The sequence below is a fragment of the Podarcis cretensis genome (assembly GCF_951804945.1).
Source record: "Podarcis cretensis genome assembly, chromosome: 11".
Classification (NCBI taxonomy): domain Eukaryota; kingdom Metazoa; phylum Chordata; class Lepidosauria; order Squamata; family Lacertidae; genus Podarcis; species Podarcis cretensis.
The window spans coordinates 18,448,538-18,467,509 of record NC_137180.1 but is presented as its reverse complement, the minus strand read 5'-3'; the positions used below and the strand labels follow the sequence as shown (position 1 = coordinate 18,467,509).

Genomic DNA, 18,972 nt, shown 5'->3' with positions numbered 1-18,972 from the left:
CTGGAAAAGAGTTGTCTGAAACCTTTAATTGTGTTACAATGTACAAAATGTGCCAGGAACTGTAATTGATTCAAAGGGATTCATTTTTATTTTAGTTGCAAAACATATTTCTGAGCATGCACTGTTCTCTTGAAAGTTCAGAACCTTCATGTAAAGAATATGGAAACCATTAACATGAAACAGAATAAAATGAAAACTTCTGAAGTCCTTTTTATTCATATAAGGGGAAAAAATAGTAAAATTTTAATGTATCATAAGGATGCTGTGCGTTAGTTACTGTATGTACATAACATTTTCTGGTGTCAGTAAAGATTAGAAACTTATTATAATACTGAACTAAAATTGAAGGGGCTGATAAGTGGGGCATGCACATGGGGAACGAGATCTGCTTATACTACAAGACTTGTTCCTCACTCTCCTTCCCATGTGTGCCCCCGAAACCTGTTATAGGGGTTCCCCGAGTCCTCCAGGGCAGATTTAGGGAGTGCAGGAAGAAACTCCCATTGCACGAGCAGGTCTCATTCGATTCACACAGCTTAGTAGACTCCCACCCTGAAATATGAAGGGCCAAAGGTGTAGTTTCATGAATAGCTTTCCATTCACATTTTACTGTGGAAACGAGTAAACATTTCTTCAGAAATAATTGTGTGAAAATTATTTGACTAAAAGCCTTAAGTGAAATCATGGCTAGCGAAAACTTGGGAGATTAGTATTTCTGTACCCTACCACAGTCACTACACATCTTATTTTTATGATAATTTCAATTAGTCATCATTTGTTTACTTTGTGCCCGACTTTTCCCACAGAAGACTGTGCCCAAAATACCATATTTTTTCGTGTATAAGACTAGGTTTTCCCCCTAAAAAATAATGTCCAAAATTTGGCGGCGTCTTATACACAGATAGATCTCCCCCCATTTTCTTAAACCAGATTCCCCCAAAATAGGGGGCATCTTATACATGGCGGTGTCTTATAGACAGAAAAATACAGGATCTTACTTAGAATACATAAGAAGCAAACAAATAATGAAAACAGAAGCAGATGGTAAAATATAACTGTTGGCATATTAAGGCAGTTTACTGTTTCTCATATCAGGACAAGAGTATAGCAGCAACATATCAAACATATTAACAAATGCAATAACACTTCCCATATCAACAATATATTTAAATATTTATGCGAAAGGATGCAGTGTAATCCAACACCCCCACAATATGGATTTCTGAGGGGATGTGTTGAATGGCATGTAGTTGCTTTCTCACAAGCCTTCATCGGTGGCAGGATTGGCACCAGTTGGAGTGGTAGAGGCACCAGCAGGGCCTATTCAAGTGAAAGCTACAATGTATGGTTTCCTCAATGGCAGTAGCCAGTAGAAAACCCTAAAAGGACACGTTTCAGTGTAGTGGCAGGGCACCAGTGCATTTAGATCTGCTGGATCCAAAGTCATCGAGATCCCTCAAGAGACTGGGTCCTCAGCACCCTCAGGTACACCAGCCTGGAGCTGGTGTAGCGAAATATGAAGAAAATAAACAAATGTCCTCCAACCTTCTGCTTTTGTTGGTGTGGTCCAGCATATGTTTGAATGTGGTGGTGGGTCCACTGTTTGCCCCAGTTAGGATTGCTCTGTCCATGAACTGATAACAACAATAAGACAACAAAACATAGCAAACCTTCACAAATGTTTGACAATGTGTAAAAATAATGCATTTAGAGATTATTAACTAATTTTAACTGGTAATGCGTTAATTTTTTTAAAAGGATAAAAATTAAGTTTCAAACATAAATGGATGAATACATAGCCTATGAAAAACGCAATGCTTATGTCATCGAAGACATCTGTAGAAAATGTACCTAGAAACTGCCAAGCTGAAGGACAGCCCAGTGACTTCAGGATAATGCAGTTTATGCGGATAAAGGGAAATAGAATATGTATGTTAGATATGGAAGCAGTGATGAAGCAAAGTAAAATAGGGTGCTTTAAACAATACTAGTAAAAAGTAGCACAAAATATTGCCATTACCAGAGAGCTAGTCCTCTGGTATGAGAATGGCAGTGGGAAGATCAGGAGGAACGACTGCTGGAGGGGGCCAGAGGATGCTTCAACTCAGTATCCATGGCCTGACTCATCCTTTTGCCTAATGGCAGGGCTGGCCCTGTGTAGATTGAAGTCTTGGTCATTGTGAGCAACTGAACAGAACAGAAAAGTACCTTAAAGTGGCCAGAATGTGACCCTAAGCCAACTCTTAAAAATAATAGCTTTAAAAGCCTATGAATGCATGTGAATGTGTTTTGAATGAACCTTCTGTACACCTTCTAATGCACCAAATAGGTTTACCTTGGGAACATGATGCTGCTTATGCATATATGTATTATAACGGTGGTTGAGATATGAAAGATGAGCACACAACAAGAGTATGTTTATATGTTCCTATTTTTAAAAATGGTGGATTAATCCACATATCTCGACCATGAGATCTGATGGCAGTAGCCTAGCTGTGACAAGCTAATTCCTTTTTGTTTTTTGTCTTTGCTCTGTAGGATGTGACATGTGTGCAGATAATCGTAATGGAGAGTGCCCCATGCATGGCCCTTTGCACTCTTTACGCCGTCTGGTGGGCACTAGTAGTGCCGCCGCCGCCGCCCCTCCACCTGAGATTCCTGAGTGGCTTCGGGATCTGCCCCGGGAAGTGTGTCTGTGCACCAGCACTGTGCCTGGTTTGGCCTATGGCATCTGTGCTGCTCAAAGGATTCAGCAGGGCACCTGGATCGGGCCTTTCCAGGGAGTTCTCCTTCTGCCAGAAAAGGTGCAAGCAGGAGCAACCAGGAACACCCAACACCTCTGGGAAGTAAGTCACAGTTCAAAGCATTTTGGTTTTTAATGTTTGATAAAGCATTCAATATTTGTTTCATGAGATTTTCAAATGAGCTTTTTTCCACTATCAAAAACATAGCTGTCAAGTGTCACTTATTTGAAGGGACAGTCCCTTATTCCAGCGCCATGTCCCGCTGCTGTCCCTTATTGATGGATGTCCCTTAAATGTCCCTTAAATGATGTCCCTTAAATTTCAAAGGAAGCAGCTCCTCTCCTTCCCTCCCTGCCGGCCAGGGAGGAGGGAGGCTCCAACTGTGTTGCTTGGCTGTGTTGCTCACCCAATAAGAAGTCTAAGAACGATTGGGGGGTGGAGCTTGCATGCCTTGTGTGTGGCTAGTTAATGCAAGCTGAGGGGTTTTTTGAAAGCTGGGCGCCATTTTGTTGCACATGCTGCTGCAAACCTTGCAGTGCAAAGCCAGGCCGGGGAGCCATCTTAAGTTGAGGGTGCATAGGCCTTGTGGTGCATGTGATTCAGATTCTATTCAGTTGAACCTTTGTAACCAAAGTTGGTTGGACAGTGTTCTCGGAGCTACCAGCATGAGTTTGACCAGACTGCAGGAGGGCAGGAAGACTGGAGTGCCTGGAACAGGTGAGGCTGCAGGTCCCTTATTTTCAAGGCTGCTGGTCCCTTATTTTCAAATCTGTAAGTTGACAGCTATGATCAAAAAGCTCCTGCTATAGATTTGAAAATATATGCTGTATATATAGCAATGCAGGCATATAAATGTTCCTCACATCTTTTCTGTTTGGATATGTCATTAGTAGCAAGAAGCTGCAAATTCCAGTATATATATATATATATTTAATAAAACAGATTCTTACAGATGTTAAGAAAGATGTACAATAATATTGTTTTTAGTTCTGCAAAACAACTGGAAGTAAGTTTAGCTGAAATTAGTAGGACTCCAATCCATTAAATCCTAAAAGTCCTAATTTTTGTAGAGTTTTGCAAATTATTTTGTTATTGGGCTGCTTTTTACTTTCTCTTCTGACATAGTGTGAACCATCTGCAGCTAATTCAAAAAGTGAAAAAATAGAGCAATCTTTCTATTAGCTTCTGTATTAGCTGCCAAAGCAGGTACTAATCCTCTGTTGTTCGATGAAAGAAAAGTCAGCTTAGTTTATAAGCCTGTTTTAAATAACAAAGGGTTTTACAGGGCCTTTTTAAAATGTAACATTTCTAGCTTTGTAAACTATAAAGCTGTGAATCAGGCCGACTCTTTCTTCCCCACCTCTCTAATATGCTGATTATGGTGCTGGATTCCTGGGCTTTTAAAACCACAGTTTCCTGCTTCATTCCAAACAGATAACTGTGTATTAATGTTGGTTTATTAAGCAGCACAGGATCTTAAACCATGTTTTTTTTCCTGATTAGTAAACCAACATGAAACCACACATCCCCCATTACTTTTGAAATGGAGAACCGTGGTTTAAAGAGTCTCTTGGAAAGCACACACCTAGCACCCTATTCAGTTGACTGGTGCAGAAAGCATGTCTTCAAAGAAAGTTGCTGTAACCATTGATCAGCTGGTCGGCTGTTACAGCCACTGCCTATGAACTTTCACCGGTGTCAGACAAATACCTGATGTTATTATCCCATCTGTTGATTGACAGGTCAGTGATCTGCCCATCTGTTAAGTTGACTCACAAGGAGTGGGGAGGGATCTGGTGAGCCATCTAAATCGAGTTCCCCACTTCTGCTGTAGCTGATCTGAAAGGTACTCAGTTATCTCAGGTGCTCATTAAATGACAGAAAGTGTAGGGCCATGGTTCCCAACATGGGGCACCCCCCCACAGGGGGGGCTATTTGATTTTTAAGGGGGCAATTCGAGAATGAGTTATTAACACTTAAGCCTTTTAGGCTTCATCCACACAAATAGGAGTTCACTTTTTGAATAGTATGAATTATATGCCACAGGGTGGGGTGGATCAGGATTTTAGAGATGCTTAGGTGGAGCATGGCCAAAAAAAGGTTGGGAACCACTGGTGTAGGGGTAAAGACCCATGCACAGGGAACACTCCTGATTATAGTTGACTTCACACGTGTCACATCCCACGAAGTGCTAAGTACAGAAGCAAATAGGGAAGCAAATCGGAAGCCATTGTAGCGATTAAAAGAGGAGAGCCTCGTGATCTGAATGAAAAGAGTTGAATTTTTAAAACTGAGAAGGCTGAGATGTGACAACAAAATTAGAGAGACAATTGCAGTACTAAAGGCCAGGCAGTTTACCAAGGGTGAGGGGGTATAAGAGGAACAGCTGTATTTTCACAGTGTGGTATAGAAAGAATCACATGACTTCAAAATGGACTGTATGTAGCAAAGAAGAGGAGAAAACCAAAGATAAATTCAAAGCTTTGTGCCTGATTTACAAGATGGATTTTGAAGAGGGCCAATGAATGTAGAGAGCAAGGGAAGAGAGGAAGAATGGGGAAGAGAAATGAAGAGTTTGTTCTTAAATGTACTAAGTTTGAGATGCCAGTGCAAGAAATATTAGGCAGGCAGTTGATGTATTGGATGGAAAGAGAATGTCCTCAGTCAGAGAAATGGAACTAGATACCATCAGCATAAAGCACAAGATTTTTGTGTGTAGAGAGAATAGCAAAGAGCCAAGAATAGGTCCCTTAAGCTCCACAACAGAGAAGAGGAAAGCAGAGGGAAAAGGTGCCCTGGGTTGAAATACTGAATGAGTGATGTTGGAAAAGCAGTCGATGAGAACAGAATCGTGGACACCAAGGTATAAAGGGAGTTAACCAGGATAGAAGCAGCCGAAGGTAGTCAAGAAGGATGAATATAGTTTCAGTGCAGTGCAGATGATGGAAGCCAGCTTTTAGTGGGTCTAAAGAGGATTTTGAGAAAATACAGGGGAAGCAGTCAGAGTTTGTGGCAGTGGTTTGGAGGCAAATGGTAGGAATGAAATTCTAGAGTATATGGAGAGACAGAATAGTAGGTCAAAGGCTATATTTTAAAAATGAGGGTCATTGTTGCAATACAGTACAGAAGAGACCAGAGGGGAGAAAATGGCAGCCCAGTTGTATTTATGCTATACAAACCACTCTGTAGCAAAATCCATTAAGATTCTCAGAATGAGGATGTTCAACATAATTGGCGCATTAAAGGAGCATCCAGCTTCCTAATCATAGTGCTGTTCATGCACTCTGAAAATGCTGATTCTGAATGGTCCCATAGTAGTTTCCAGCATGAATAAAAAACATTGAAAGACCATTGCAAAGACAATTAAACACCAGTCCAGATGTGGTGCTCTTTTATTTGCTTTGCTTTTGGCAAACATCTGGATTATTGCATTTGATGTATAGTTGGACACTTTGGACATATTTTTTGGCATGCCTGTGTTAGAGCTCCTGCCACACATTCAGTGTTTGCTTTGTATGTAATCCATACAGTTCAATGTACAGCAGTTTGAAGTAAATTAAACACCATTCCATTACCTCACGACATGGCCTGACACCTATGGGTGTTCATTGGGAAATTATACAGTTCTTTATCAATCAGCCAAGTCCTTTTTATAGCTTACAGAAAAGATCATCTCTTTTGAAAGCCAAAAATATGAATCATTTTACTTGTGACTCCTTTAATTTTTCCTTTTGGCCATTTTTTTAACCAATGCAGAATTTGCTTGTGTGTTATGAAAATACAATAAACACTGATTTATTTAAAGCAAAAAAATATTGCTGGGTTTAGCAAGTAAACACTGTTCTTTCTAAGACATAAATTGATTCCATCCGAATTCAATAATATTTCTAGAGTTTGTTCATTCCGAGTTAATGAAAACAATTCTTTCCTAACCTTGTTGCAAAGAAAGCAACCCTTTTAAAAAAGAAATTGGGGCTTATTGATGAGAATGAGATAATTTTCTCTTAATGTGTTTTCTAATAAAGAAGTGAAACTGCACTCACTTCCAACATATATGAAAAGATTATCTCAGTTATTAATGTGTCTTTATTCCCAGGAGAAAAATTAATCTAGTTGCGTAAGGTTTCCACTTTCTGTTTAACATCAAATTGTAATAAGACTAGACTTAAGGAATGCATAGAGGCCACACTTTAAATTCCATTGGAATATAATGCAGACATTTTAAAGGCTTGAATGTTCTTGTTATTGAAGTTTTTCAGACTTTAAGGTTTTAGTAAAATAAAGGTCTGGAAAGCTGTGGACGGCAATTTGCCCCCCCCCCCAACATTGAGGTAGGGAATTGTAACTGTTTAGAGCACAGAGATGAAAATGTTTGCTGAAGTTCCATTGACAGATCTATGGAAGCATAAGATTCTATTGACTCTTAATTTTTATGGTCATAAATTGTTCATCTAAGTCTTTGTGCACCAGAAATGAGTTAACGCTTTCCCTCTCTGTGAGATATTTAAGAATCTCTTGTAATGTGTGGCACTTTATTAGATTGCAAGTTTGCAATCAAGATCTATGTTATATTTAGTCTTTGTACAGCTCCCAGGAAACTTGTTATAGTAGTAGTAGTTTTAGTAATTATAACAACAGCAGCAATAATTTGGAATGTTGGAAGAGTTTATTTTCCGATATGTTCTTTAAAAAGATTATATAGTATGTTTTGTCACCTAAAAAAAGTAAAGATGCCTTTACATGGCTGTCTCTGAGTCCAACCGAATGGCTTGTCCATCTCTGGGTCCAACTGAATGGAAGTTAAATCAATGGAATTGTGTTTAAGATCTTAACCTGGCAGTTGGAATCTAAGATTCAGAGGGAGCTCTCGTTGTTTCGGAGACAATTTGTTGTGCTTAATCCCTGCTGAAATCCGGGAAGCTAGTTTTCACAACTAACAAATCTTTTCAATTTCAAAGGCACTTAAATACAATTAAAGGCGGACCCTTGTAGTCCTATCCAACAACTATGGGGGGGGGGGGAGAGACACAGAGAACATTTTAAGCATATCAGTAGTAGCATGAACACAAATTTGTGTTCTCATCATCTCCACTATACTTAAAATATATACATATTTTATTTTTTATGTATTACATTAATATCCTACCTTTCTCTTTCTCCCCATTTTATCCTCACAACAAACCTGTGCGGTAGGTCAGGCTGAAAGACTTATGACGGGCCCAGGGTCACCCAGTGAGCTTCATGGCTGAGCAGCTTTTTCATCCACATTCTATACATGTGAATATTAAGAGAAGGTGCCTTATTTTGATCAGGGTGCATCGCTCCTTAATGAGTGAAAGCAGTTGAATACAATAGAAATAAGATCAGCTGAGGGCAGGGGTCATAAAAAGACATGTAAATCCTAGGGAGCTTACACATTTGACTGTACTGTAATTAAAATGGCCAAGGGTCCATTTACACGAGACATTTTGAATCTGCTTATGGGAAATTTGAGGGTACATTTCTCATGGATACAAAAAAGAGCTACAATCTTTACCTTTTCCCCCTAGTAAGGAGCAAGTTCCAGTTGTACTGATAGATTTGCCTCAGGATTCCCTAAGCTACATTTAAGTCTAGGTTTTTGATGCAGGAAAGCACAAGGGGATAAAATTATGTGCAAACCATAGCTTTATTAAGATGAAAATTATGTTTCTCAGCAATCCATCATCTAGAATTCTAGACTGCTTGTCAGCTCTGTTTCAAATATGTCATGTTCATGAAATTCAAATAATTTTGCCCTGAAAATAAACCTTAGTAATGTTATCATTACAGTTCTCAATATGGAGAGTAAAAGAGCTATACTTTATGCCTAATATAGTGGGAAAATATAGTCTTACACGAGACTCCTCTTTTATTACATTTTTTTTTTTAATGTCTGAGTATTTTGGACTTTTATGCAGATTGTAAAACTGATTCTGCTAGAAACATTTCTGTTCTCTAACTTGTTGGGAAATTAGTTAGAGTTGGGATGCAAATTTGGTCTAATCTATAGTCTTAACACTGTCTACTCAGAAGTAAGTCTCACAGAATTCAGTGGGGTTTATTCCCAAGAAAATGCATATAGGATTTCAGCTAAAGTACCATTTCCCGTTCAACGTCTCTGCAGGAAAGTAAGTGTAAAAGTAAATTTCTGTAACACGGTTTGCTCCACAACCATTTTAGGGATTGTTGGAATTCTGTTGACTAGCTACCATGAATATTGTAGTTCTCTTGCTTATCTGCTACTAAATAAACCGTATCTTATTAATAGTGCAATTTTATGCATGTTTACTCAGAAGTAACTCTTACTGGCTTGGATCCTAAGTTGCTGCTTGGTTCATGTAAAGGAGGATGTGATTTTTACCAACAACCCTCCATTGTCAGTCCTGTCCCACATTCCACATCATTTTTCATTGATCTGTATCACCAAGGAACAGTTTCTTCGGGGCACAAGGGACTGCAGAGGGGAGAGGAAAGGTCCTGCTCCATCTATGTAAATGGTTCAATTTGTTTAGGGAAAGCTAGACTGCAAGCCCAATGTGTTGAATGGGACTTGCAGTTCCCAAGTAGGCATGTAAAGGATTGCCTGCTTCACTTGTTTATGTTTGTTTGTTGTTAGCATGCAATCTGAGTTAACCATATTTCTGGTTCTAGTCCAGAAATATACATGTATCCATGAACAGCACATCACTTTGTGCATACATTTGCACACACCCAGTTACTTAAAAGATGCTTGACACTGTCAACTGTACCAACAATGGTCACTCATTTCAGAGGAATGGACCTGCCCCACTCCTGTTACCAGAGATCAGCTTTGAGAAAGTTTACTACACCAGCCATATGCTCAGTACTCCATGTGCAGGGTCCAGTCCAGTTTGCTGCAACATATGCACCACCTTTGTTTGGATAAAATGTGTGTATAAGAGAATTCTATTTAATTAAGCTTAATGTTGAACTTAAATGAAAAAGAAAACACTGATACATAAATTTATATTTGTGTTTCAATCAGATATTAATGTGATTTAAAACATAAGGTATTTTTTTGAAATAAGTAATTTTCAGTGATAAAGCACTGTCTCTGTATTTGAAAGAGACAGTACTAATTTATATTCACTTTATTTTTACTTCAGTTTCATCTCTATCAAACATCTAATTGCACTCTTTTAACAGTTGAGATATATAATACAACTGTGGATCTCTTTCAGTTTTCATTCTAACAAATGGGTGATCTTGCATCAGTCGTGTAAACAAGCAAGATTGAGTCCCCCTAAAATCTATTTTCAAAATAAATAATTTATTTCTTCATTGAAATCCCATTTTCGAACAAGTATGTTTTACTTATATGGGTACTGCAATGCTAATATATAATTCTGTATGTTATACAGTGGTATCTCGGGTTAAGAACTTAATTCGTTCTGGAGGTCCGTTCTTAACCTGAAACTGTTCTTAACCTGAGGTACCACTTTAGCTAATGGGGCCTCCCACTGCTGCTGCGCCGCCAGAGCACGATTTCTGCTCTCACCCTGAAGCAAGGTTCTTAACCCGAGGTACTATTCTGGGCTAGTGGAGTCTGTAACCTGAAGAGTCTGTAACTCGAGGTACCACTGTATAGGTGAACTGTCACCCCAAAATTATAACCAGTATTTCAGCATCCCATGACTCCCCTCATTTATATACGATTCTCTTTTGGGCATATCTCTTTTAAAGTCTTGAAACAATGTTGTTCTGCAATATATTATTGCCCATAAATATGAGTCTTGATACTGAATAAAACCTGTCTTCAAAAGCTTAGAATTATCCCCCACCCCCCAAATACCTCATTGAATTATTTTGATTTCATCTGAAAGACTAAAGGCGGCACTTTAATAAGATGTATTAATGCCTAAAATAGAGTGCACATCTGATGTCAGTATGATATTGATGCAATATGCTGATAAAAACCTGATTATTGTGCTGAAATGCCATATAAAACCTGCCATGCTGGAAACATTTCAGAGAGTTTCCTTGCTCATTTGTTATCCACTTTTACATCGTGGGATTTTATGGCCTGCAGATATTCCTTGCGTGGTCAATTTGACTGCATATGCTCTTGCAGAACAACTTACACACACACACACGTGTGCACACACAGAAATATAGTCCAATATTTGCTTTGCTTCTGAGCCAATGCCACCTCCCATCCCCCCGATAAGTTACAGAATTCCATTATCCAAATTGTTACACATGTGTGACAGAGGTTGACCTTTAGTCATGTCAATCCTTTTTGTGTAGGCCTCAGGCTCCAGCTTAATAGCTCAAAGCCTGATTTACTCACTGTAATAGGGGCAGAAGGTCGAGCAATTGTCAGCCTGCCTTCTCATACCCTTCTCAGAGCCTGGTTGAAGGCTGTTAACACAAAGCTTTTCAAAGTGAATTTACAACCACCACCACTGACAGAGGCCAATCAGTACACCATAAATGTCAGGTTAGTGAGATTGAGCAGTAAGTAAAGTACTGACAGCCCACCATTGGCTGAAATCAATTGCTTAAGATTTAACTGAGAATAGCAATCTACGTATAACCATGTCTAAATATGTAGTGAGAGTTCCATAGCAGATTTACATATTGGCAACACAAAGGGTACCACCAGCTGCAACCTACATTAAAGTATTTCTCTTATTTCAAGGGAAATCTTCTCATTCCATGGTATTGCCGCTTTGCAGAACATAAAATGTGGGTGCCAGAATATATCAGATCCGTAGGACAAATGCCATAGTGTAGCTCCACGGTGCCTCTTAGATTTTTGTATTTTTATCAAGAAACCCTGTTTACTGCACTGAGCTTTTATAATAGCACCATCACCTGTTTGTGATGGGGCTTGGCTGTTCATAGCTTGGCTGTTATATTTCCTCCCTGTACTCCTTCCACTTTTTCTTCTCCTCCTAATTTAGTACATGGCTGAAGAAGGGTGAAGGAAAACAGATACAGCACTGCCAGAGAAAATATATGACGGTTTTTATCTTGCATGAGTAAAGCTTAATAATTTTCATCTATTAAGTGATACACTCAAAGCCTGTAATTTGATTCACTGATTTGGTCTAAGCTTCATTTGGAAGGAAACTGTGACTCTTCATCTTGCTATTCTGTAATGGAAGACTATCATGAAAGTCACTAATGAGTGATTACATTCTGAGGGTTTGAATATCCATGAGATGTAGTAACTAACAAGACTGAATGTTTTTATCATTTTGTGCAATGACAGCTTGGACAACAATTCATTTAGCTTTGATGGCATCAGCATTAAAATGTAAGAATCCATTAAAATGCTGTATGCAAGGATTTATAAATTAGGCAATTTCCTTGATTATTGCAACCATTTACAAAATTGATTGTCCCAGTGTGGCATAGGCAGATTCCAACAATGATCATTGACAAGAGGCATGTACTTGAATATCTATATTCATTGTTCACTAAAATAGGATGCCTCTCTACTATTGCACTTCTCTCCATCTCAAGGTCAATCATGCACTGAAATAAGTCTCTTAATGTAAGAGATCACACATCTTTAAAGAAGGCTCACATGCTATTTATAGACTAGTCAAGATAGCTAGATAGCTTTTTTTCTTTCACCCTTAATTTGCTTGCTTACAGTCTTAGACATTCGATACCATCTGTACTGAATATTCTCTTTGCAGCCTGTTATTGAGAGGTAAATAATTTCTGTAAATTGCAGTAGTAAATATTTATTTGATTAAAGATATAAAAGTCAATAAAGTGTTTTATTTGTTTCTTCCTAAAGTTCTAATTAACCAATAGATATACTGTATGGTAACTTGATCTCAGTCAATTTTCCCCAAGAAGACATAATAAGGATGTTATGTCACAAAGTGAATATGTTCTTGAGTTAAGTTCCCTATTTCAGAACCAGTAAAATAAATCATCTAACTGCATAGGCATTAACCACAAAACCACAATTTTCCTTCAAATATGAAAAAGCAGATGTGTGCATAATAATATTTTCGGGGGGAAACAGTTTTAAAATATCAAACATAAAGTCAGGCATTTTTCTGAAAAAAAAAAATATTATTTTCAGACACATGTGGTAGGCAGTAAATAAATATGAGCCAGACTCCAATCACCTTATGGTCATGATATGGACCACTGTTGCAGCTGTGGTTTAGGCAAAATTCTTGTACAGGATGATGCTACAATCTGGAATGGGTGCTTACCCAGTCTCCAGGTGAGCGGCAGTTGTGGCCCGTTGTGGCAGTCCCTCGGCTCCACAGAGCAAAAGACCTTCCCATCAGGTGACCAGCATTTGGGGAATCTCCTCAGCTGGCCACAAGGGAGGGTGGGATAGCTCACTATCTGTTTGATTGCAAACTGGCTAATCAAGTGGCTAGAGGGCCTGGCTATAAAGGACAGCTGCACCCAAACTAATAACAGGTCAGGATGAAATGGTTCATCACCCCTAACTCAAACAGGTACGATCACAAGGTACCCCATTAGAGGGATCTATTGGGAAGACTCTGTCCAGAAGCAAAGTGTGAGGGCCGACAGGCCATAGAATTTCTGGCAGTGGCTTTAGGGGGCCACCGAGGCAGACCCATGTCCTGAGGAGGTCCCCTAATCCCTTGAGATGTTCCTGAACTCCTGACTCCCATTGTGCTGGACCATTGGCCCTGCTTAGTTGTGGCTGATGGGAGTTGTAGTCAATCAATATCGGAAGGGTCACAGGTTCCCCAGTCTTGATCTAGAGAGAGATCCTTTCAGGTTATGGAGATGAATTTTTCTGCACTGCTTGAGCCACCTTAGCTTGTTCTCTTGACACTTCTCATGTGCTTAATTTTCAAAATCTGTGACTTGCTGGTGAAATTGGTAGAGCATTGAGCTTTAGTATTCCCTATCTTTTTACAAGTTTCACATTGCTTAATGTATTGCTCTTGAAAACACTGTATCTAAGGCGGCTTAAATATATTGCAAAAAACGTTTCACTAAAGTTTGTGGATGCAAATAGTGTGTTTCAAAGGAAACACGTTATTTTGCCCAAATTTTACTTTTAAATATCCCCCTTCTCTCCCTGATGCTGATGAAATCTTTAACCAATGTCATGACAGCACATAACATAAGGCCTCAATTTTTTAAAAAGTTCATCATTTTAGCAGTTAATTCGATTTGAATTATGTCACCTTCAGAAGAATGACTCATGCAGGTATTATCAAATTTGTATTTTAAAGAATGATGGATGAGAGCTAATTCTCTAAACATGGTTTTGATAATGTTGAAAAGTTTTCATAACAGGAAGGTTGTTTTATATCTTGGCCACATCTTGTGTTCATCTCCAGCAAACCAGGTTCAGAATAGCAGATGATATTTAATTAAGCACTTAGAATGTTTGCTAAGATATTGGGCCCTCTGAAGTGGTTTTTTTTAAAGATGGAAATGCATATAAAATGCTCCAGCTATGTGTAAATGGTAATTAAAAATTACTGCACAATAAAGAAGATTAATTTGTATTTCAGCTTCTTTTTTTGAAAACAGAAATATACGAAAGAGGCAATTCTGATCTGAGTACATAACTTCTGATCAAAGAAGTTCCACTTGGTTTTCTCAGTCCTGAATATTTCATACAGGTGAAGCTTCTGTGTTCACATGGAATAACCCCATCAGATGTTAATGGAGAAACAGATCCAGGTTTACATTCTTTAGGGAGGCCATGCACAGAAGTCTCTGACTCTGGTGTTTAGAATCAGGCTGTGAAGCTTCAGCTTCTGGAAGCATCATAACTCTCTGTGTGCTTTTGTACCCGTGACTCTCTTTCTGTAAGTTCTCCACATGAGTGTCATAAAAAGATATACATTGTCATATCAGATAGAAATTGAGTAACTTAAGTTCTGTTATCAGATAAGGGTTGACACTATTGCTTTCTTGCTTTCCAGTCTTAAATGTATTGTCCAAACCTGATCCAGAGATATTGCGTGTTTTTCTGAATATATGGCCCTGTAGTATATATACTTCTGTGGCTTTCATGCACCTTGTTCAGTCTAAGAGCAATTCCATGTGCACATTCTTCCTCCATTAGAGTGAAAGGAGAAGCTGTTGTGACCAAAGGAGCTGTCCTAAAGTTTGTCTTACTCCTTCTCATATGAATCATTTGCAGACCGTGGAGATAATTACATTTGGGATAGAGATTTCATGTTGCAGTTTGTTGAGTATATTTGAGCATAGATTGTTCCTGCCATTAAATTTGATCTTCTTTTAACACAAAGTTTAGGGGTAGAACTTTTTTTAAACTGGGATTTTTTGGCATACATAATGCACCTCTCAAACACATTGCTCACCAATATAGAGTCCCCCTCCCCTGTTCTTCAGTCTTTCTATTCTATTTCCTGAAAATTGGGAACAGTTCAGCTGAAACCAACGAGATTTGCTTCAAATAACACAGTACAGACCTGGGGGTACACCTCTGCTGAAATTTTAATGATCCTCTTTTAATTTTTGCTTTCCATTTTGTACCTCTTTATTTTCCTACCATTGCTTTTAAAGCAAGCAATGATGCCCCTATTATGATGTTAATTCTACTGTTGTAGCTGTAAATTGGGTTGCAATTTAGTAGTTTGAGTGGTGCTAGGAATAGTTGAAGTCTTTAACATTTGCACATGCAGTCATAAAAGTGTCTGCTTCTTTTTCAGCCATGCAGGTATAGCTATAAGACTAATTATGGCACCAGGCCAGGTGGAATTACATTTGCTGCATGGCAGATCCACCAAAGTCAGTGGGAGTTTTAGTATACAGCACGTGATTGACTTGTTCAATAACCATAAGAGAATTCATGGTTATCCAATACACAACACAGTTTTGTATTTTGTCCAATAGATGGCAGTGACCCGTGTGCACATATGCCTGAACTCACCCACATATGGTCAAGTTGCCATTTAAATTTGATAAATCCATATGATTAATGAATGTTGGAAATTGGATACTGTGTCAAGAAATTGATTCCCAAAGTCCTAGTAACCACACTGTTTAAAACAATCAATGGCAGTACCAGCTTCTGATCAATAGGATTATCTTTCTCCGCTGCACATGAAAGATATAAATAGTATATGGATATGGCCTGATCTTATATAGAACCAGTGCCCCTTTCCTTGTGCTGAGCCTTTAGCTATTTCCATTGACTTCTGCTAGGCACTTCATAGTAACTTACATACATTGTGCAGTTCTTAAGATTTAGATATTAATTCAGATTCTCACAGAGCTTTATATTACCACTGAAAAGCAGAAGTGCATTGCATTGAACAGTGCATATATTGGGAAACAATAAAAACAAAAACTATGCAAGGTCTGCATAGGCTGCCATTCTGTACCCACTTCCCTGTGAGTAAGCACCATTGAATTCACTGGGTCTTACTTCTGAGTAGGCATGTATAGGCTTGTGCTGTTAAGTGGGGAAGGGCCATGGTTCAGTAGTAGAACATCTACTTTGCATGCAGAAGACTCCAGGTTCAATCCCTGGCATGACCAAATAGGGCTGAGAGAGATGCCTGCCTAAAATCTGGGGAAACTGCTATGCAGTGCTCAGCTATGCAAGAGCACATTCGTCAACTGTTCCATCTCCGCCTCCCCTCCGGCTCTTGCGAAGCAGAGGAACAGAAGTACTTGGTTGACCAGGTGTTCCCCATTTCCAGGTACCTGGCACACGTAATTTTTTTTTTTTTTTGTGTGTGTAATTTTCTAAGACTTTATTCAAAAAATAACATGCCCATCCACACATTTATGTTGCATTTGATACTAGTAATTTACAGCAGCTAATTAGGAAAAATACTATTTTATTCTTAGCTCCTTCAAAACAGAGGCAACATATTCTGATATGTGAACAACTCACTGTATTATGTACAAATCTGAATAATGACTCACTTGTGGTTTACTTGGCAGAGCACTGAGAAAGGAAGACAAGACTTGGAAGCCTGTTTTGGCTTCAGTTTTGTTTTGACTTAACTGTGTCAGTTTCCCAGTATCCTAATTGTATTTTACTGAGAAGGAGCTTACAGTTTTATGAAGAGCTTTACTGTAGGGTAGTAATCATAATAAAAAATGACTTGATTACATTTCTTGAAGTTTGTTGTTGACTGTTTTTTGTTGATCATGCTTTAAGAACAATTAATGCATTGGAATGTCACTATTGCTTTTGATAATTGAAAGCTCACTTTTGATCACGATTTAAATGAAAAATGTGAAATATTTTAGAATGTGGAATCAGTTAGAGTATAGCAAAAATTATTTTATAAACAAGTCTGTGCAGATCTTTCTTATCCAATCTTCAGGTATTTGTAGCTCTGTAATAGAATTCACAGCATGTATCTAACAACCTGGATAAAATGCTTAAATCAACTAGAAATTATTTATTTATCCACTTAAGAATTCTATCCTGTTCTAATTGCCTCCTTATGGTAAAGAACATGTAATTTGATTTCGTTTTATCACATTATTTTAAAGACTAGTTGATGCAATAATATATAACATTCCACCACTCCATGTCTCATTATATATAAATAACATTCTAATCTCACCAAACTTTAAAACAGGGAATAGTATATAAATAATGGTAGAGTTGTAAATTTAAATGTGTGTAACTCTCTTAATGGCCTAGAGGAAAGATAAGATAGTTCTGCAGCTATCTGCTAAAGGGATTACTCCTTAGGTTAAGTGATAAAGGTCCATGATTTTGGGATCAGTCTCTATGGATAATACATATGTACCCTTTAGAACATATTTAAGTTGTGTTACATGACAATAATATAGGTTCCATATGAAATACATAACTGTTTTTAATAGGGAGAGGAATTCTGGGATCCATAAGTCAATATGGCAAAATAGACGTGTATTAAAATCAATAATATTGCAATTAAAATGTTAAAAAGTAAATTCTCCAAAATTCTACCAGCACAACCCAAATGGTAACAAATCAGCTTGAAGAAATTTTGAGGGGTGGATCTTGTATTTCTGTACTTACAAATTCCTTTATGTAACATCACATTTGGATGGGGGTGGGGATGAATTAATTGATCAGTTAAAGTCCAAAGGTTTCTACCTAGAATTAAGTTCCTTGTTAATGTTGTGTGTAAATACATATTTGGCTAGTAATAGTTGACCCTTCGGTACCGGTATCAGAATAAAAAAATTGCAATGCATTTTTAGAGCAGTAGTAAATTGTTCTTTTTATTACTATATTTCCATTGAAATAACAGTGTGAATGAACTGTGCAGCTATTATTCAGCAGCTGCCACAGCTGTCACTTTGGTGAACCACTTGATAAATTGGATCCTGATATTTACAAAATCTATTAAAATATGACCCATCATGTGTTTGTTTATATGTTGACAAGATGATGTACACACTGCAGGTCAAGGGTGAGGTGAATTGTTATGGTGTACTTGTCAAGGCAGCTTTTAAAATAAAGAGCATTTAAATAATTTGTGGAGAATAGCTGCTCAGAAAACAGTTGAATGGCAACCTACCGAATACTTATTTAGAAAACAAAACACCTCTGTGGATCTGACGCAAAAACCTGTGATAGTTATCAATCAAAATATTTCTATAATATGTTTGGCAATTGGCATTTCAGATAGAGAAAATAAACAGCAATATTAAACAGAAGGTTATTGATTTAACTACTTGGGTGGTTTCCCCAGGACCACAAAGAACTTTCCATTCTGCCTTGTCACTTGCATACCTTCCCTTATCTTTCTTTCACCAAACCTTTATTAGGCATTACAGATATAGACCATCTTAAAACACCCATATACAAAAAGTGTAAAACATATACAAAGAAACAGCCATATAAGATATATAGTAACAGAAATTTTCATTGGAGTGTCTTCCTGCTAAACCGTGCCATTCACCACTGTAAGAGATAATATTAACAGGAACTCAGCCACCCTTGCAGCTACCTCCGAGGTAATGTCAGACAGGTAGAATCTGATATTTTCATTGTGCCATGATGTTAAAGGTAAAGGTCAAGGGACCCCTGACTGTTAAGTCCAGTCGTGGACGACTCTGGGGTTGCGGCACTCATCTCGCTTCACTGGCCCAGGGAGCCGCCGTTTGTCCGCAGACAGCTTCCGGGTCATGTGGCCAGCATGACTAAGTCGCTTCTGGCGAACCAGATCAGCACACAGAAACACCGTTTACCTTCCTGCCGGGGTGGTACCCATTTATCTACTTGCACTTT

General features: G+C 38.3%; 1 protein-coding gene across 5 annotated transcripts in view; it reads left to right on the top strand.

Moving 5' to 3' along the window:
- The window catches only part of PRDM6 (PR/SET domain 6), a 106,502-nt gene that overhangs the window by 22,139 nt on the left and 65,391 nt on the right, over window positions 1–18,972 (top strand). For all 5 annotated transcript variants that reach the window (XM_079995581.1, XM_079995580.1, XM_079995577.1 and 2 more), the window contains exon 3: window positions 2,539–2,846. In XM_079995581.1, the coding sequence (XP_079851707.1) occupies window positions 2,539–2,846 (308 nt within the window). The remainder of the gene's footprint in view (window positions 1–2,538; window positions 2,847–18,972) is intronic.